The sequence below is a fragment of the Hemibagrus wyckioides genome, linkage group LG28 (assembly GCF_019097595.1).
Source record: "Hemibagrus wyckioides isolate EC202008001 linkage group LG28, SWU_Hwy_1.0, whole genome shotgun sequence".
Classification (NCBI taxonomy): Eukaryota; Metazoa; Chordata; class Actinopteri; order Siluriformes; family Bagridae; genus Hemibagrus; species Hemibagrus wyckioides.
In genome coordinates, this window is record NC_080737.1 from 1687024 (window position 1) to 1709523 (window position 22500).

The window sequence follows — 22500 nt, forward strand, 5'->3', positions numbered from 1 at the left end:
ACCAACCTCCACCCCAATAACCTCTACCTCACTAATCTCCACCTCACTAACTCCCACCTCACCATCCTCCACCTCACCAACCTCCACCTCACTAATCTCCACCTCACTAACCTATACCTCACTAACCTCCACTCCAATGACCTCCACCTCACTAACCTGCACCTCACTAACCTTCAATGTCTCTAGTAGTCATCTCACTAACCTTGTCCTCAACCTTATTAGTCTTAACCTTAAACTAAGTAACCAGAGCCTCAACTCCTCAGCCTCCTCACCAGTAGAAATCATCTAACTGGAAATGATTGAACATGGCAGCAGGGTTTCAGTGAAGGTTCTGTTCCTCGTGTTCTCGGTGAACTCCGGTCAGAATGTCGTGAGAAGGTCGCATTTGTAATGGTCTTGTTTTGTGAACTCAGCAGAACCGAGGCAGGTTCTCCGAAGGTAAAGTCACGGGTTTGATTTGGAGGTGAGGTTGAGAGATGGTTCCTCCGACAGCTCTGTGAGGAAACAGCTGCCAGGCTGCTCGCAGGTAATTAGACTAAAACGTGAACACAGGACTTTGCTGACTGTTTACTGACACGTCTGTATCTGAAGTTAACTTCCTGCCTGAGAGCGCCGGCAGACAGACCTGTCTCACTCCCTGTCTCACTCTCACACAGCTTCAACTAAACTCAGACACAACCGTCGAGTGATGTCATTGTCATGATCCACCAATCAGAAGCTTAGCTCCGACTCCCACTTCTTTTGGTATTAAATTCTTTCTTTCTGTAAAAGATACACTCTCTATCTATTCATTCTTTTTTTCTTTTCCTTCTTTTCCATTTTCCTTCTTTCTTTCTTATTCCTTCGTGTGTGTACGGGTGTGTGTTTTTAAAGGGAATTCCTTTAACCTTTAAACTGTTGTGTGCTTTAACTAATTTTATGTCTGTCTTTTGTTCTTAGTTTCCCTCTGTGATTTGTGTAGTGATGTGATTTCGTGCATGTGTGTGTGTGTGTGTGTGTGTGTGTGTGTGTGTGGTTATATAGAGACGAGAGAATGTGATTACACTGCAGTGTGACAGCAGGACCGCGGCTCTGTGGCCTCCATTAGACTTGCTCTGATTGCTTTAGACCTTGAATGTGGGGTATGAAGGAGAACCGTGCCGAAGCACTGACGCTGTGTGTGGTCTCAGCTCGTTTGTGTGTGTGTGTGTGTGTGTGTGCGTGTCTGTGTGTGTAAATGGCGCAAACAGTGAGCAGCATGAGTTTCACAACAACAACAACAACAACAACAACAAACAACACCAAAGATGATTTTTTTTCTTTAAAGAGGTCTTAAATTTTCTGATGTCCACATTCTGTTTTTAGCTGCAGTGTTTATCTGTGTGTTTTATACATACACACTAATACACACACATACACACACAGACACACAGACACACACACACACTCATACACACACAAACACACTCATACACACTCATACACACTCATACACACTCATATATATACACACACACATACATACACATTCATACACACACATACACACTAATACACACTCATACACACACATACACACACATACACACTCATACACACATACACACTAATACACACTCATACACACACATACACACTCATACACACTCATACACACATACACACTAATACACACACATACACACACATGCACACATATACATACTAATACACACGGATACACACTCATACACACACATACACTCTGATACACACTCATACACACTCATGAACATATACACACTCATACACACACATACACACACATACACACTTATACATACACATACACACACATACACACTAATACACACTCATACACACTAATACACACTCATACACACACATACACACTCATACACACACATACACACTCATACACACTCATACACACACATACACACTAATACACACTCATACACACTAATACACACTAATACACACTCATACACACTCATACACACTCATACACACACATACCCACTAATACACACTCATACACACTAATACACACTAATACACACTCATACACACTCATACACAGACATACACACTCATACACACACATACACACATATACATACTAATACACATGGATACACACTCATACACACAGATACACACACACACACTCATACACAGTAATACACACACATACACACTAATACACACTAATACACACTCATACACACACATACACACACACACACTCATACACAGACATACACACACATACACAATCATACACACTAATACACACTTATACACACTCATACACACTAATACACACTCATACACACTAATACACACACATACACACACATACACACACATACACACTAATACACACACATACACACTCATACACACACATACACACACACACACACACACACTCATACACACACATACACACACATACACACTCATACACACACATACACACTAATACACACACTAATACACACTTATACACACTCATACACACACATACACACACATACACACTAATACTCATACACACTAATACACACTCATACATAGACATACACACACATACACACTAATACTCATACACACTCATACACACTCATACACACTAATACACACTTATACACACTCATACACAGACATACACACACATACACACGCATACACACTAATACTCATACACACTAATACACACTCATACATAGACATACACACACATACACACTCATACACACACATACACACACATACACACTCATACACACACATACACACTCATACACACTCATACACACTAATACACACTTATACACACTTATACACACTCATACACAGACATACACACTCATACACACTCATACACACACATACACACTCATACACTCTCATACACACTAATACACACTCATACACACTCATACACAGACATACACACTCATACACACACATACACACTCATACACACATATACACACACATACACACTAATACTCATACACACTAATACACACTCATACATACTCATACACACTAATACACACTTATACACACTCATACACAGACATACACACACATACACACACATACACACTAATACTCATACACACTAATACACACTCATACATAGACATGCACACACATACACACTCATACACACTCATACACACACATACACACACATACACACTCATACACACACATACACACTCATACACACTCATACACACTAATACACACTTATACACACTCATACACAGACATACACACTCATACACAGACATACACACACATACACACTCATACACACTCATACACACACATACACACTCATACACACTAATACACACTCATACACACTCATACACAGACATACACACTCATACACACACATACACACATACACACTCATACACACTCATACACACACATACACACATACACACTCATACACACACATACACACACATACACACATATCCTGCCCTTTTAACCGGGTGTGTAAGCTTTGTATCTCATTGTGTTTGTTCATCACAATATTGATATCATATCTCACATGACCCTAAGTTGAAGAACCTTTAAGGAATATGCTTTTTTTCTAATGGTGTGTGTGTGTGTGTGTGTGTGTGTGTGTGTCAGGTAAACAGAAGTATCTGTGTGCGAGCAGGAACGACTGCACCATCGATAAGCTAAGGAGGAAGAACTGTCCATCCTGCCGTCTGAAGAAGTGCTTTGAGGCTGGAATGACTCTTGGAGGTAAAGTGAGCGCTGAGTGGGTGTGTCTGTCTGTCAAAACGCTGTTGTCTGATTGGTGTTTGGCTTTGAGTGACAGGACAGTGTGATTTACAGATTAGCATGAGAAGATAGAGCTGAAAAATGCTAACATTTATAAATACAAATAACCCATCAGATAGATAGATAGATAGATAGATAGATAGATAGATAGTTTTTGTGAATTTGTGAAATTCTGATCCAGAATGTGGTTTTGGGAAAATTGTGGAATTTCCTTCATGTGAGATCATGAGACAGCATGGAGAAGTGAATCTTGTCATTTTACTGTGTGTGTGTGTGTGTGTGTGTGTGTGTGTGTGTGTGTGTGTGTGTGTGTGTTTGTGTGTGTGTGTGTGTGTGTGTGTTTGTGTGTGCATATGTGTGTGTGTTTCTGGGTGGGTCTGTAAAACTGACTGTTGGTTTGGACATCACCACTCTTGTTTTTATATCCATGTGATGGTTCAGTGATGACGTGTGTGTGTGTGTGTGTGTGTTTCTGTGTGTGTGTGTTTCTGTGTGTGTGTTTCTGTGTGTGTGTTTCTGTGTGTGTGTGTTTCTGTGTGTGTGTTTCTGTGTGTGTGTTTCTGTGTGTGTGTGTGTGTGTGTGTGTGTGTGAAGATGTTTTATTGCCTGTGTGTTTGTGGTTAGTAACGTGTGAAGCGATCATTGACATGGGCGTGTAGCAGTTATTAATCGTTAAATACCAGCAAACACACACACACACACACACACACACACAGTTTTAAAAGGATTTTACGGTGCTGTTAGCCAGATTAGCCACACACATGCTAATTCAGACGCTGACGCTGTTAACGTTATTAAAAAATTCTTCATTCCTTCGTCACTCTGTGGAATTTTCCTCCATATTTTTTTTTCCTATTTTCTCCTCCGTGTATTAAATGATTCCTGTTTTTATTGTTTGCTCTTGATTTGTGTGTATAGTTAGGAATAATTGCCACAGACCTGCACACACACACACACACACACATTTATTATGATGTTTTTTTTTTGGTCAGTGGTGTAATAATAAGATGTGTAATTATTTAGATGTTGGTCATGGAAATGAATCTTGTGGCTCTTGTTTGCGAGAGCAGCAGCCCAGCTGTAGCTGTAGGTGGAGATTTAGCTGAGAATGCTAGCTGCTGTTGTACATCGGCGTATCCGCCATTTTGTTGTCAGAGGTTGAGTCACCTCTGTAACCTGAGATACTTGAGCGAGACGTTAGCGTTTCAGGCGTTGGTGCTGCCACAGGAGATGGTGTGACGAGGAGGAAAGAGCTGCTCTGAAGTTCTGCAGCCGTGTGATGATGATGAGCTCCGAGTCCAAGATGACGGCGACAGAGACATGCACAACAACACAAAGCATCGGTGCTGCGATGTGCTATTAGTACTGTTAGTACAAAGCCTGTGTGTGTGTGTGTGTGTGTGTGTGTGTGTATGAAGCATAGTTCTAAGAGTGAAGTCTGTTCTGGAGGCGTGTTGGTGAGGATTATCCACTAATCCACTCATCAGAGTCAGAAACAGATTCAAAACAAGAGAAAGGAACCAACAGAACCGGAGAAGGAACAATGGGTGAGAACGTGTATGTGTAAATAATCAGGGACGGAACCTGAAGGACAGGAAACGGACGGGGAAAACTTGGACGAAGGGCACAGAACGGGTCAGGGGGCAGAGCTAGGGGCGGGGCGTGGGCGGGAGAGAGTGTGTACACACTTGTCAGGATTAACGTTAAAGTCAGCGTTCTGTGAGTCACTCAGTTAAACTGGGGAACCACATCAAACAGAAGATCAAAGGAAGGAAGAGACTCTGATACAAAGAGGAGGAAAGATAAAAGAGAGCTGAAACACTTCAGGCCGTTCTGTTAGTTTCCTCCAACAGCAACAAATTTCTCTTACACAACGCCTAATTATCGCTAACCTCTACAAGTTATTAAATATTACATCACATGCTGCATGCTTCAGCACTTTACAGCTAGGTTTTAGCTACATGCTCATCATCCGCATTACACCGTGTGTGATTCTAATCAGTGTGTGAATGTAAATAGAAATCCCCCACTGTCCGTGTAATCCCTCGCTATCCACGTGATCCCTCACTGTCCGTGTAATCCCTCGCTATCCACGTGATCCCTCACTGTCCGTGTAATCCCTCGCTATCCACGTGATCCCTCACTGTCCACATGATCCCTCACTGTCCGTGTAATCCCTCGCTATCCACGTGATCCCTCACTGTCCACATGATCCCTCACTGTCCGTGTAATCCCTCACTATCCACGTGATCCCTCACTGTCCACATGATCCCTCACTGTCCGTGTAATCCCTCACTATCCACGTGATCCCTCACTGTCCGTGTAATCCCTCACTATCCACGTGATCCCTCACTGTCCGTGTAATCCCTCGCTATCCACATGATCCCTCACTGTCCGTGTAATCCCTCGCTATCCACGTGATCCCTCACTGTCCGTGTAATCCCTCGCTATCCACATGATCCCTCACTGTCCGTGTAATCCCTCGCTATCCACGTGATCCCTCACTGTCCGTGTAATCCCTCGCTATCCACGTGATCCCTCACTGTCCGTGTAATCCCTCGCTATCCACATGATCCCTCACTGTCCGTGTAATCCCTCGCTATCCACGTGATCCCTCACTGTCCGTGTAATCCCTCGCTATCCACGTGATCCCTCACTGTCCGTGTAATCCCTCGCTATCCACGTGATCCCTCACTGTCCACATGATCCCTCACTGTCCGTGTAATCCCTCGCTATCCACGTGATCCCTCACTGTCCACATGATCCCTCACTGTCCATGTAATCCCTCGCTATCCACGTGATCCCTCACTGTCCGTGTAATCCCTCGCTATCCACGTGATCCCTCACTGTCCGTGTAATCCCTCGCTATCCACATGATCCCTCACTGTCCGTGTAATCCCTCGCTATCCACGTGATCCCTCACTGTCCGTGTAATCCCTCGCTATCCACGTGATCCCTCACTGTCCGTGTAATCCCTCGCTATCCACGTGATCCCTCACTGTCCACATGATCCCTCACTGTCCGTGTAATCCCTCGCTATCCACGTGATCCCTCACTGTCCGTGTAATCCCTCGCTATCCACGTGATCCCTCACTGTCCGTGTAATCCCTCGCTATCCACGTGATCCCTCACTGTCCGTGTAATCCCTCGCTATCCACGTGATCCCTCACTGTCCGTGTAATCCCTCGCTATCCACGTGATCCCTCACTGTCCGTGTAATCCCTCGCTATCCACGTGATCCCTCACTGTCCGTGTAATCCCTCGCTATCCACGTGATCCCTCACTGTCCGTGTAATCCCTCGCTATCTGTAGCTATAATTTTTTTAAAGGAGCGTTCGCCCCCACAAGTCACTGTGAGCACGCTGTTGCTATGGCAACAATAACGAATTAGAACAAAATATGTGCTACAGAAAATGTATCAGCACCTGTCGACCAATCAGGAGTCCAGAATCCAGATCAGCGCTGTGGGATAACTCTCATTTGGGATTCTGGAATTCTGATTCAAAATGCATTAATGTCTAATCTGAGGAGCGTGCAAAAGTTTCCCTCTGCCTTCGCCTCTGTGATGGGCTTCATTAAACCTGAACTCTTTTAATACTTCTTTTTTTAAAATTACAGCATATATATTATATTTTCATCCAGCAAGTCTCTTAATTAACTCGCTCAAAAGTTTACACACCCCTCCTGCATGGACCTGCTCCAGTTTATGTCTTGTGTATCGGTGCCTCATTAAACACACACCTCCTTCATGAATAAAGGTGTTATGAAGGCTCCAGAGGGCAGTGTGTGGAGAACATCTGCTGGAGCAGCTCAGGATAAATGATTACAGAGAAAATTAAATGTTAGTACATTGTAATTACTATTATCTATATAGTTTTTGTATTTAATAACATTTTGTTCAAATCAATTTTGCTGTAAAGTACCTGCATTCATCAGGAGGGGTTTTTAATGTCAGTGAGACTTTAGTGTAAAGTGGAAGACAAGTCTGAATAAAAAACTCACGCTGGCAGATTTGTGGAGATCAGAGCAAAGTTAGATCAGAGAAATGAGTTCTGACTCTTTCAGTGTGTGTGTGTGTGTGTGTGTGTGTGTGTGTGAGGGTTAAACGTTTAACACACTGCATTAAGAGCAGTACGTGTGTGTCATTATGTTGTTAGAGTGAATGAGAGATGATCACATCCTGACTGCTACTGACACCATCACCTCAACTATTACACACTCTCTCTCTCTCTCTCTCTCTCTCTCTCTCTCTCTCTCGGTCTGCTAACTCTCTCTCCATCTCTTATCCGTAATAAAGCAGTGTTTTGTCCAGCTGTAAGTCTAAGCTGGTTGTAAAAGATGAAACATGTTTCTGAAGAGCTTTACTCTAATCCAGTATGCTAGACTGACTGACCACTGACTGACCATTGAATGTGATGGGCGTGGTCCTGGAGAGATCAGGCAGGAACATGTGCACTAAGGACTGAGGTTTTCCCTGATGTTCTGTTCTGTACGGTGAATCCTCCACGTTCATGATGGACTTCAGACATACGAGCAGCAAAACCCCAAGTCGTGATCACGCTCTAAAACTCTGAACTGAAAACAAATCTTATTAATAATTCTGATTCAGTAGATTTAGTCAGAAACGTTTTTTTTTTAAATTAAGTAAATTTTAAAACATTCAGCAGTCCAGATCATGAGACAGAGAATCAGAATAATGACTCAGTAGTGGAAGAATTAGAGTCAAAAATGTAATAGTAATCTTAAATAATGAGATAACGAGATAGTAACAATAATAAAGAAATAGTGAGAACAAAAGAACAATTTAGTGTCAATATAATGAGACAGTAAAAAAATGAGATAAGTAAAAGTTATAATAAAATAATAATAAAATAATAAGGTGGTAAGCCAAAATAATGAGAGGAGCAGAAAAATGATGATTCAGTAGTGAAAATAAGGAGTCAGGATAATGAGATAGTGAGAGAGTTTAGTAGGCTAACTAAATAAATTTGAGTTGAATAAAATTCTCACACTTTACGTTTCAGGGCTTCTGCAGAAGATGAGTGTGTGTGTGTGTGTGTGTGTGTGTGTGTGTGTGTGATGTAAACTAGCCACTCATCTAAAAGTGGTGTGTTCAGGAGGCACAGGTTCCTCCTGGTGTTGATCAGGGCGTGTGGTGTGAGGCTCGGGGCCGAGAGGCAGAGCTTCCTGAGGGATCTGGCAGGACTGGAGATAGGAGGAAGTGTTGAGGAGGTAAAGAGCTGATAATGAAGGAGAGCGCTGGAACACACTCGCTACGTTTGCTGTCTTCTGACTCAAGCACAGAGGTGTGTTGTTTTTTGTTTTTTTTTATTGTAAGCAGAAGTTCTGTTCTGTTCTAGTTCTTTCTTAAAGGTGAGGTGCCGGTGTGTTTTTTTCCTCCTTGAAGTGATAATAGCATCAGCGTGTTGGCCGTGAAGACGTGGCTCACACACTTTATTACGGCGTTTAATGGCTGTGCAGCTCCACACGGCATGCAGACTTATCACCTGAGCTTCTCTGCCATGACGATGTATAATGATGTGAAATACATCCTCGCTGCAGACTTCCTCTGAAGCTAACAGATCATTTTCTCTCCCATTTTCTTGATGGTGGTGATATTACTGAGGCACGTTTGGCTTATTTAATATCTCCTGGACACGACGTTTCTCTCCATCAGATCTGCTGCTGATGATGATTATTTCTTTTATGCATTTTTTTAAAAAGATGGAGGATTTGCAGAAATTCAAGCAAATTGCTGTACCTAAAGTCATAATTGTGGATTAGGCTTGAAATTAGATGTGGTGAATATATGTAATGCTATTTCATTCCACAATCACTGGCTATGCTTCTCTCTCTCTCTCTCTCATAAAGTTTCACACACCAGCAGAAAGTGTGGAGGTTTGTGATTTTGTGAAATTTCCAACAAATTGTGTGGATTTCTGAACAGTGACAGGAAGCTGTGATGGAACAGTACGGTTCCTGCTACAGTTCCTCTTATTCTAGATGAGCAGTTACTATAGAAACGATAACATACAGGAATGAGTGCATTGATATAAACCTGTGAGTTTTGGCTGAATAAAGATGACCGCAGTGTAGTGATGTAGCCAATGATCCACTGATCCAGTGATCTACGGATCTGATCTGATCCACTGATCTGATCTGATCCACTGATCTACTGATCTGATCTGATCCACTGATCTGATCTGATCCCCTGATCTGATCTGGTCCACTGATCTACTGATCTGATCTGATCCACTGATCTACTGATCTGATCCACTGATCTGATCTGATCTGATCCACCGATTTGATCTGATCCACCAATCCACTGATGATCTGATTTGATCCACTGATCCACTGATCTGATCTGATCCACTGATCTGATCTGATCCACTGATCCACTGATCTGATCTGATCCCCTGATCCACTGATCTGATCTGATCCCCTGATCTGATCTGGTCCACTGATCTACTGATCTGATCTGATCCACTGATCTACTGATCTGATCCACTGATCTGATCTGATCTGATCCACTGATCTACTGATCTGATCTGATCCACTGATCTACTGATCTGATCCACTGATCTGATCTGATCTGATCCACCGATTTGATCTGATCCACCAATCCACTGATGATCTGATCTTATCCACTGATCTGATCTGATCCACCAATCTGATCTGATCCACCGATCCACTGATGATCTGAGCTGATCCACTGATCTACTGATCTGATCTGATCCACTGATCTACTGATCTGATCTAGTGATCTACTGATTTGATCCACTGATCCACTGATCTACTGATCTGATTTGATCCACTGATCTGATCCCAAGCCGCAGGGAAACACCACACAGCCCAGAGAGTACAGTAAATGATTTGTGTAGCATTCAAACAATGCTAATGCTGCTACATTACTGAGGGCGAGTTGAGAGAGAGAGAGAGAGAGAGAGGGAGAGAGAGAGAGAGTTGGGAGAGAGGTGTTGATCAGTCGAAAGTTTGTTATGACCAAGCACTAACACACACACACACACACGCCGGGATATAAATGTCCTTATGTATATAAGTGCGCCAGAACATGAGCAAAATGTGAGACTGAAATTTAGATGCTGTTGGGCCGATGATAGACAACTTCTTCTCATTCTTTTACATCTCCTGCTTCTTCTTCTTCTTCTCCTTCTCCTCTTTCTCCTTCTTCTTCTCCTCCTCCTGCTTCTTCTTCTTCCTCTTCTTCTTCTCCTCCTCCTCTTTCTCATTCTTCTCCTCCTCCTCTTTCTCATTCTTCTCCTCCTCCTCCTACTTCTTCTTCTTCCCCTTCTTCTTCTTCTTCTTCTTCTTCTTCTTCCCTTTCTTTTTTTCTCCTCCTCCTCGCCCTTCTTCTTCTCTTTCTTCTTCCTCTTCTCCTTCTTCTTCTCCTCCTCCTCCTCCTCCTCCTCCTCCTCCTCCTTCTTCTTCTTCTTCTTCTTCTCCTCCTACTCCTCCTCATTCTTCTTCCCCTTCTTCTCCTTCTCCTCCTCCCTTCTCCTTCTTCTTCTTCTTCTTCTTCTTCTCCTCCTCCTACTCCTCCTCCTCATTCTTCTTCCCCTTCTCCTCCTCCTCCTCCTCCTTCTCCTTCTTCTTCTTCTTCTTCTTCTTCTTCTTCTTCTCCTCCTCCTACTCCTCCTCCTCATTCTTCTTCCCCTTCTCCTCCTCCTCCTCCTCCTCCTCCTCCTCCTTCTTCTTCTTCTTCTTCTTCTTCTTCTTCTCCTCCTCCTACTCCTCCTCCTCCTCATTCTTCTTCCCCTTCTTCTCCTTCTCCTCCTCCTACTTCTTCTTCATTATCTCCTCCTCCTCCTCATTCTTCTTCCCCTTCTTCTCCTTCTCCTCCTCCCTTCTCCTTCTTCTCCTCCTTCTCCTTCTCCTTTGTCTTCTTCTCCTCCTCCTTCTCCTCCTCCTCCTTCTTCTTCTTCTCCTCCTTCTTCTCCTTCATTAGGATTAAGTCAGGTTGATAATATGCTGGTTCTAGTACGGTAATGTGTGTGTGTGTGTGTGTGTGTGTGTGTGGAAGGAGTCTCCAGTGTCAGTGCTGTGTTCCAGTCTCCAGGAGAATGTGCTGCAGCGGTAGTCTCTTTCTATGCTAGCATACACTGGTTTGCTGCATCTGCATTAGCAGCTAATTTTATCTGTAAGTCAGGCTCTCAGGCATCAGACTCTGCATCACTGTACACATTCATCATCTGCTGAACACGGAGAACCTGGAGAACCTTCACCCTCACACTGCTCTGTCTCACACTGTCCTGGAGAACCCAGAGCCAGGCAGAGATGAGTGTGTGTGAGTGTGTGTGGAAGTGCAGTGTGTGCTGGGTTCTGCTCAGGTTCTGTCAGGTGTGTGTTTCTGAGTGTGGGCTGCAGAACACACACACACACATACACACACACACACACTCGCCCGTGCGTCTAGAGTGGAACAGTGATGCTGGAAGGTTTTGTCTCCTTCATGACCTTCATTATAGAGAGAGAAATATTCACTAATAAATATCAATTAATGTGTGTGTGTGTGTGTGTTCTGAGCAGAAGGAGACAGGCTGCTAAATGTATTTCCTCCCTGCAGACAAGTGTGTGTGTGTGTGTGTGTGTGTGTGTGTGTGTGTGTGTGTGTGTGTGTGTGTGAGTATGTGCAGCTCTGGGGGTAAACGAGTGTGCAGTGGTGTGTAACAGACAGTGGAGCAAAACATCAGCTAGTCAGTGGAGATTTGACTGTTTACACTTCTGTAGTAATGTGACTTTAATAAATCGGTTCTGCTCGGAACTCATTTCAGTTCTTTAGAGATCAGTATTTAAAACCCTAAACCCTACACCCTATAACCTACACCCTACACCCTACACCCTACACCCTAAACCCTACACCCTATAACCTACACACTACACCCTACACCCTATACCCTACACCCTAAACCCTACACCCTATAACCTACACACTACACCCTACACCCTATACCCTACACCATACACCCTACACCATACACCCTATACCCTACACCATACACCCTATACCCTACACCATACACCCTATACCCTACACCATACACCATATAACCTACACCATACACCCTATACCCTACACCATACACCCTATACCCTACACCATACACCCTATACCCTACACCATACACCCTATACCCTACACCATATAACCTACACCATACACCCTATACCCTACACCATATAACCTACACCATACACCCTAAACCCTACACACTAAACCCTACACCATACACCCTAAACCCTAAAGCCTATACCCTAAACCCTCCACTCTAAACCCTACACCCTACACCGTAAGCCCTATACTCTAAACCCTACACCATACACCCTAAACCCTACACCATACATCCTAAACCCTACACCATACATCCTAAACCCTATACTCTAAACCCTACATCCTGAACCCTACAATCTAAACCATGCACCCTAAACCCTACATCCTATAACCTACACCCTAAACCCTACATCCTATACCCTACACCCTAAACCCTACATCCTATACCCTACACCCTAAACCCTACATCCTATACCCTACACCCTAAACCCTACATCCTATACCCTACACCCTAAACCCTACATCCTATACCCTACACTCTAAACCCTAAACCCTACACCCTATACCTTACACCCTACACCATACAAACTACACACTACACCCTACACTATGAACCTTACACATTACACCCTGCATATTGCACCCTACACCCTAAACCCTACACCCTACATTCTGAACCATACACATTACACCCTACACCCTATACACTATATATTACCCCCTAAACCATACACCCTGCAAATGACACCCTTAACCCTACACCTTACATATTACACCCTATACCCTTCACCCTACACAATGAACCTTAAATATCACACCCTAAACCCTACACTCTACACCCTCCACATTAAACCCTCCACCTGTCTGGTTACTTCAGTAGTTCTGTGCCCTTTTCTTTCAGTGATAGAGGTGTTTTAGAGATCAGTTCTGTGTCCTGCAGCTTTCTACAAACCTGCAATCATCTATTAGCTTTAGCTAATGTTCTGCTATTAGCTTTAGCTAATGTTTTGCTGTTAGCTTTAGCTAACATTCTGCTATTAGCTGTCAGCTTCATGTTTCAGATTTCAATTCAATTTGTTTTTTGTTTCAAAGTGGCTAATCAGAGGGAATCTGACCTCATTAGCACGTCCTGGTTAATTTCACCAATTCAGTACAACAAGGCGGCGAGATGGAGGGAGGAGAACCACCGGGAGAACCGTCACAGCTGACAGAGCTGCTGATTGCTACCCACAGAGGTCATGATGAAAAATGAGAGAGTGTGAGAGATGTGTCCAGATCCGGTGTCTGTGTTCTGAGACGCCAGTGCTGCTTCCTGAAGGGAAGGAGGTGCTGTGGAGCAGCTGCTTCAGGGGTCGTGAAGGTGCTAATGCCCTGACACCTGAACTCAGGAACAAATTACACACTAATGACAAAGCGACAATCCCCTCTGTGAAAACCGACTCTGTCTGGTCCTGGCCTCGAGGCCTTCTATGTCCACCATCTCCCCTGGGGTTCAGTTCTTTATTCATGTCTGTTTCTAACAACAGACTTCCACAAGACTTACGATGCCATGAATCCCGCCTCTTATCCTGGTTTAACCAATCAGAGTGCTGAGCTGTTTAAAGGGGTTCTGCATGGTTCAATCTGGAGCTTTTCTGAGAAACAGGGTTCTGTTTGAATAGAAACTAGTTACAGTCTGCTGTGGGCAGTTCCTTCTGTGAAAAGATTAGCTCAAAGGTCATCAAAGATAAAGGTCAAAGGTCATGGGTATGGTATGTGAAGCTGTGCTGTTGGAAAATACAGTGGTGCTTAGGGTTTCTTTTGATAATTAAGGAATTCTTCATTCTCACATGCACACACACACACGCCCACACACACACACACACGCCCACACACACACGCTAATGGGGATTCGAGCCTAGCCACCCTCTTTAAATTCATGCCTCTTTTTTGGACAGTGGGAGGAAACCGGAAAACCCAGAGGAATGTGCTGCTTTGTTGGGTAACATTCTTCTGAAGTGTAATGTTACTGACTACTGCCTGTTTAAGGCACATGGCTGATTTTCAGCGTCTCAGGTTCCGTCTGAAATCTCTGTGCCAAAACGCCCCAAGCTTTCATATTCCGCCTCCGAAGCTGCGTGATTTAAGGAGGCGAGGCAAGGCGAGGTGGCAAGCGGCATTTTGAAGTGAACAGCCTCGCTCTGTGAGAATGATCCACCAGTAATTTACTCCGCAGCATCACTGTGGTGCGATGCTAATCCTTCATTATGAGACGCAGACACGTGTGAATCACGCTAATCGCTCCTGAACATAAAAACCAAACCTTGACACGTGAAGTTTATGTCTTTAGTCTGGAGCAGAAAACGTATTAGAGTCAGCACATTAATCCTGAATTACGCTGATGTGCAGGTGAGCTCCTGTCAGAGCTGCTGTTCCTGAGAATTAATCAACACCTCCTGACCAATCAGGAGTCCAGAACTCAGCAGCTCTGCGGGACGAGACACATAATAAACAGGAGGAAAGTGTTTGATGAGGATGCTGAGTGTTTAGATCTTTGTTTGGATCAGTACCAGGGTTCTTGAGTTCACTGTGTTCTAAGGGATTAAAGATTTGGCCCAGGTTCTGAAAGGTTGCCAGCTTGTTGTATAAGAAGTATCCCAGCATGTGTGAGTCATGCTTGTGAGCAGTTTCCCAGCATTCAGCTGGACCAGGTATCAGAACCAGGTACCAGAACTGTTCTGCTCTGAGGACTGTGCTGGTGAAGGAGAGTTCAACAATCCAAAACTTCTGTTTTATTCAGTTGTTCTAATAGCAGTTAGAAGATGGACTGATTTGGACTCAATTCTGAATAATCAAGGTATGGGTGAGGTCTGACTGAGGTATAAGTGAGGTCTGATTGAGGTATAAGTGAGGTCTGATTGAGGTATAAGTGAGGTATGAGTGAGGTCGATTGAGGTATAAGTGAGGTCTGATTGAGGTATAAGTGAGGTCTGATTGAGGTATAAGTGAGGTATGAGTGAGGTCGATTGAGGTATAAGTAAGGTCTGACTGAGGTAAAAGTGAGGTATGAGTGAGGTCAGATTGAGGTAAAAGTGAGGTATAAGTAAGGTCTGATTGAGGTAAAAGTGAGGTACGAGTGAGGACTGATTGAGGTAAAAGTGAGGTATGACTGAAGTCTGATTGAGGTAAACATGAGGTATGAGTGAAGTCTGATTGAGGCAAAAGTGAGGTATGAGTGAGGTCTGATTGAGGCAAAAGTGAGGTATGAGTGAGGTCTGAGTGAGGTATGAGTGAGGTCTGACAGGTAAAAGTGAGGTATGAGAGAGGCCTGATTGAGGTATAAGTGAAGTGTGTGAGATATGATTGAGGTCTGAACAAACACAGTGTGTGGTCTGATTGAGGTATGAGAGAGGTCTGATTGAGGTATGAGAGAGGTCTGATTGAGGTATGAGAGAGGTCTGATTGAGGTATGAGAGAGGTCTGATTGAGGTATGAGAGAGGTCTGATTGAGGTATGAGAGAGGTATGATTGAGGTATGAGAGAGGTCTGATTGAGGTATGAGTGAGGTCTGATTGAGGTAAGAGAGAGGTCTGATTGAGGTATGAGAGAGGTCTGATTGAGGTCTGATTGAGGTATGAGAGAGGTCTGTTTGAGGTAAGAGAGAGGTATGAGAGAGGTCTGATTGAGGTATGATTGAGGTCTGATTGAGGTATGAGTGAGGTCTGATTGAGGTATGAGAGAGGTCTGATTGAGGTATGAGAGGTCTGATTGAGGTATGAGAGAGGTATGATTGAGGTATGAGAGAGGTCTGATTGAGTTATGAGAGAGGTATGAGAGAGGTATGATTGAGGTATGAGTGAGGTCTGATTGAGGTAAGAGAGAGGTCTGATTGAGGTATGAGAGAGGTCTGATTGAGGTATGAGAGAGGTATGATTGAGGTCTGATTGAGGTATGAGAGAGGTCTGATTGAGGTATGAGAGAGGTCTGATTGAGGTATGAGAGAGGTCTGATTGAGGTATGATTGAGGTCTGATTGAGGTATGAGAGAGGTCTGATTGAGGTATGAGAGAGGTCTGATTGAAGTAAGAGAGAGGTCTGATTGAGGTATGAGAGAGGTATGAGAGAGGTAAGAGAGGTATGATTGAGGTATGAGAGAAGTATGATTGAGGTATGAGAGAGGTCTGATTGAGGTATGAGAGAGGTCTGATTGAGGTATGAGAGAGGTATGATTGAGGTATGAGAGAGGTCTGATTGAGGTATGAGAGAGGTATGATTGAGGTATGAGTGAGGTCTGATTGAGGTATGAGAGAGGTATGATTGAGGTATGATTGAGGTATGAGAGAGGTCTGATTGAGGTATGAGAGAGGTATGATTGAGGTATGAGAGAGGTATGATTGAGGTATGAGAGAGGTATGAGAGAGGTCTGATTGAGGTATGAGAGAGGTATGATTGAGGTATGAGAGAGGTATGATTGAGGTATGAGAGAGGTATGAGAGAGGTCTGATTGAGGTATGAGAGAGGTATGATTGAGGTATGAGAGAGGTATGAGAGAGGTCTGATTGAGGTATGAGAGAGGTATGATTGAGGTATGAGAGAGGTATGATTGAGGTATGAGAGAGGTATGAGAGAGGTCTGATTGAGGTATGAGAGAGGTATGATTGAGGTATGAGAGAGGTATGATTGAGGTATGAGAGAGGTATGAGAGAGGTATGATTGAGGTATGAGAGAGGTCTGATTGAGGTATGAGAGAGGTCTGATTGAGGTATGAGAGAGGTCTGATTGAGGTATGAGAGAGGTCTGATTGAGGTATGAGTGATGTATAAGTGAAGTGTGTGAGATATGATCGAGGTCTAAACAAACACAGTGTGTGCTGAAGGACAGAGCTGTAGCACCACATAATTCCCCTGAGTTCTAGAGAAGAAACAGAAAGAGACGCTAGATGTGACACGCTAATGGTTTAAACTCGTCTTTATATAAGTAGCTAATCATTTATTTGGGGCGAGCTCTGTGTTCTTCATGCTCAGGTGATTTTGTGATTTCTGCATGTACTTGGTAAAGATTTGTCTCTGGCTGATGGAGGAAAGGTTATGGTGAGAACATTTCAGCTCTACAGGTTTGTGTTTCCTGTGTGTTTGATTTACTGTGAAGACTGAAACAAAACTCTACCTCAACTTCACTCAGATCCAGATTCTTCTGTCTGAAAACTCCTTGTTAAAGGTTTCTGAAGCTCACTGTGGAAACTAGTCATGCTGACTGGTTTAATCAGCACCTGGTCCTGAACACTGAGCACTGAAACATGTCTCTGAGATCTGACGGTGTTCTGCAAGGCTGCTGTGTCGAGTTCTTCTGAGCTTCAGGTCCTTTGTTACTCAGTGGAAGTTTTGGAGCGGATTCAGAGCGTCACTGCTTTGAATATTCATTAAGAAATTAAACGATTCAGGTTCAGTTCCTGAAAGATATATCGATCCTGTTTCATGTCGTCTTTAGGAGATTTGGATCAGATTGGATCAGATGCTGCTGGACCTGTTTGGGTCTGAAAGCATGTACTGACAGCACTGGATTTGGATCAGGTTCTGAACTGCAGAGAATCGGACTGCTTTTGAGAAACTTACTTATTTAATCAATATTAGCACTTTAATCGATTTGGACCGAGTTCTACATTCCCATTCCTCTAAAGATGTACAGATTTTGATGAGGCTCTAGAAGGTTCTGGACTTGAAGCAGCTTGCATATATAGAAAGTGGTTTAGGTTTGATTGGAACACTGGACCTGGTTCTTGATCATCCTTCAGATATTTAACCAAACATCCAGAGCTTTCTGTTAGAAAGTTAAAGGTAGATGTTATTATGGTCAGATGATGATGTGGACCAGGTTTCTACACATGGATGGTTTGAACTCTGCTGGATGTTGCGTAGATTTTGTGTAGATTCTAAACAAGATTACTGGGTTTAATCCTGGTTTTAGACAGCAGGGGACACCTGACTGTATTTCAGAAAGTTTGTTTTTTTGTCACAGATTTCTAACCAGTTCTGGAAGGTTCCTTGTTTGTCCCTGTCACAGGCAGCTTGCCAAGGGTGGAACCAGCACACTGTGCTCTCGAGAACCGCATGCTGATGACATTCTCCGTTAAACACCACTACAGATAGTTTACCGCTCCGTATCTCTAGCGACCATGCCCGAGCCCCGCCCACCTCACTCCATCACAACAGCGTGAGCTCTGACAGGAACGTCATGCTACAGAAACAAACAATCATCGGAGCCATCAGCATGAAAGCAGACAAACGTTACTCGGTCATGTGTTTTAAAAAAAAACACTGGAGCATGACGGGCCCTGGAGCCGGTCCAGGACGAAGGTTTGATTACAGAAATTAAAAGTATGGAAAAGGTCACAAGTAGGTGAGTGAGTGTTTGTGACAGGGTGAAGGTGTTGACTCTCTGAAGGAAAGATGTGGTTGGAGTCTGGGCTGGGAAAGGACAGATTTACACTACTGATGAGTAACAAACTGTTTACTCACTCACTTGCTCTATCACTCACTCACTTGCTCTATCACTCATTCACTCACTCACTTGCTCACATATTTTCTCACTCGTTCAGTTGCTCACTCACCTATTCACTCACTCACTGTTACTACTAACTCAGGTTACTTTACTAACTCAGGATTTAATTTTGATGTACTGGACTGTAGTGATGAGTTCACACTCAGACTTCCTCCTGTCTGCTATAAGTGATATTTTTACTCAGTAATGTGAAGGCTGATCTTTCATTACATGTATAGTCAGGTTTATCTGCACTGCTCTGGGTATGACCAGTCGTTATCTGGCAGGAGGAAGTGTCCTGCTATCCCACAATACAGTGCGTTAATCTCCACACAGCCGCTAGTCATAATATTCCCCTCATAGCTGGAAACCCTGAAGCCAAGTGATCAGGGACACAAGTGCATCCTGGGAAATCTGATCAAATGTTTAGCTTCGTTCACAAGTCACCTTTTAATATTAATTCAAGTTCTTATGCTCCGTCATCACCGGCTGGTTAACACAACACTCAGTAGTAAAGGTTTTTTATACTTCTGTATTTTCTAAATTAATTCATTAAGAAGTCTACATGTTCAGGTTGAGATAAAAGACTATGCATCACCACCGACCTTTTACTTCAACTACATTATATTACTTATATTTATTATAAGTTTTGGGACATCTGCCTTTCCATGCACATGAATGTAATATGGAGTTGTCCCGCCCTTTGCAGCTATAACAGCTTCAACTCTTCTGGGAAGGCTTTCCACAAGGTTTAGGAGTGTGTTTATGGGAATTTTTGACCATTCCTCTCTAGAAGCACATTTGTGAGGTCAGGCACTGATGCTGGATGAGAAGGTCTAGCTCTCAGTCTCCGCTCTAATTCATCACAAAGGTGTTCTATGGGGTTGAGGTCAGGACTCTGTGCAGGCCAGTCAAGTTCCTCCACACCAAACTCACTCATCCATGTCTTTATGGACCTTGCTTTGGTCACTGGTGTGCAGTCATGTTGGAACAGGAAGGGGTCATCCCCAAACTGTTCCCACAAAGAGTATGAAATTGTCCAAAATGTCTTGGTATGAAGCTGAAGCATTAAGAGTTCCTTTCACTGGAACTAAGGGGCCGAGCCCAACCCCTGAAAAACAACACCTGAACTCAATGATTTGGAGGAGTGTCCCAAAACTTTTGGCAACATAGTGTATGTTATATTATTAATGATGCTTATGAATGAAAAGAAACATTAACAGAACAAGCCAGAATTAATAAAACAATCTCCAGTTTAATGAAATGATGACTAGATTTCGGAGAGATGTTAGACATGAGGTATTGGGTATTAGCGGTTAGCGAGCTGTGTTGCAGTAAATCCTGTTGAAACTCTGAACACAGCTCTGAAGTTCTGAAACTTGGGCAGATTTATCAGACTAAACTCTTGCTGATTAAATCTGAACTCAGTCCAACTCATTTCAGAAAAAGGAGCAAAGGTTGTTTTTTTTTGCATTTCAAATATCTTTAATTTTTCACATTGAAACTAATCAAAAAGGAATTACCGTGAATCTCTGCGCTCGCAGATGAGAAGCTTTCTGATTATTAATAGATTATAGCAATGGTGTGAATTTATTATTATTATTATTATTATTACAGATGCAGTGTGTGTGTGTTTGTGTGCAGTGTGTGTGTGTGTGTGTGTGTGTGTATGTGTAGAAACTGTTTATTGTCCAATTAACCTCCCAGACCAATCAGAGTCCAGACCTCAGCAGCTCCGTGATGTAAAAACATTCATTATCGCTGATTACCTCACTGACTCTACAACACACTGCTGACTCGCCCTAACACAAGGCGCTCGCGGTGGATAAGCTCCGCCCACCACCACCACCACCACCACGAGACAGAAGCTTTATAGATTAAAAATATATTTTGTAAGATGATCTGTAACAATGTCCACGCTGAACAAAATGGCTGATTCAGAAATGTATCAGTGCTAACGCTTTACCTCTGTCATATGTAGCTAAAGCATCATAACACCCACACACCCACCCACACACACACACACACACACACACACACACAAGCCAAAACTGTAAACTGTGAGAGAAACCACAGCATCATCTCAGAGAGCATCCAGAACCACTAAAGCTCAAATCAGCACCAGGTCTGGAGGGATTATGTAGCATTAGCACCCTTTAGCATATGCTGTAGTTTTATTCTGCCTGCTGGACTCTGATTGGTCAGAATGGTAACTGTGCTTCATCATGCTTCGGTCATGCAGCAAGAGGCTACATTCACAGCGCTTTGGCTTTTCTCGCTGCTTATTATTTCAGCAGGTGGCGAGTCGTAACCAGTCGCACCAGAACATCACAATAAATCTGCGAGCCGATTCGTCCGGGATTATTTCTCCACGGGGAGTGTGAGCAGTTTCAGCGGTTATTGCTAGCACTCAGTCATTTTATTTCCACAAAGATTAGCGGCGTTAGCGGCCCACAGCACCTCCAGACTCCTGGGTGGCCTTGTCGTTTCGGACCCATCTGGATCAACGTCTCCATCGGTTTACAAGCAGATGTTGCCGTTTGCATGTGAGAATGACGTCTTTAACGTAAACGTGTGCCGAGCCGGTCATCGTTAGACAGGAAATGAACATACGTATGTCCAGGAAAAACAATGCTGCATGAACAGCAGCCACGGAACAGATTAACAGCTGAAAATTTAATACAGTAAAAATATATGAAGGAAATAAAAATAGTTGTGTAGTAAAGTTGTGAAGGAAAATAAATTTGACACAAAAGTGTAAACGAGCGTTTTGAGCTTTCATGACGTGAAAAAGACATCAAAGGTCCAATGATGTGTTGAAGAAACTGATGATGTGTGGAAGAACCTGATGATGTGTGGAAGAACGTGATGATGTGTGGAAGAACCTGATGATGTGTGGAAGAACCTGATCTGTTGAAGAACCTGATGATGTGTGGAAGAACCTGATGATGTGTGGAAGAACGTGATGATGTGTTGAAGAACCTGATGATGTGTGGAAGAACCTGATGATGTGTGGAAGAACGTGATGATATGTTGAAGAACCTGATGATGTGTGGAAGAACCTGATGATGTGTGGAAGAACCTGATGATGTGTGGAAGAACCTGATCTGTTGA

At 43.3% G+C, this 22500-nt stretch overlaps 1 protein-coding gene across 1 annotated transcript in view; it reads left to right on the plus strand.

Moving 5' to 3' along the window:
• The window catches only part of ar (androgen receptor), a 165042-nt gene that overhangs the window by 51067 nt on the left and 91475 nt on the right, over positions 1-22500 (plus strand). The window contains exon 3 of the mRNA XM_058382830.1: positions 3646-3762. Coding sequence (XP_058238813.1) covers positions 3646-3762 — 117 coding nt within the window. The remainder of the gene's footprint in view (positions 1-3645; positions 3763-22500) is intronic.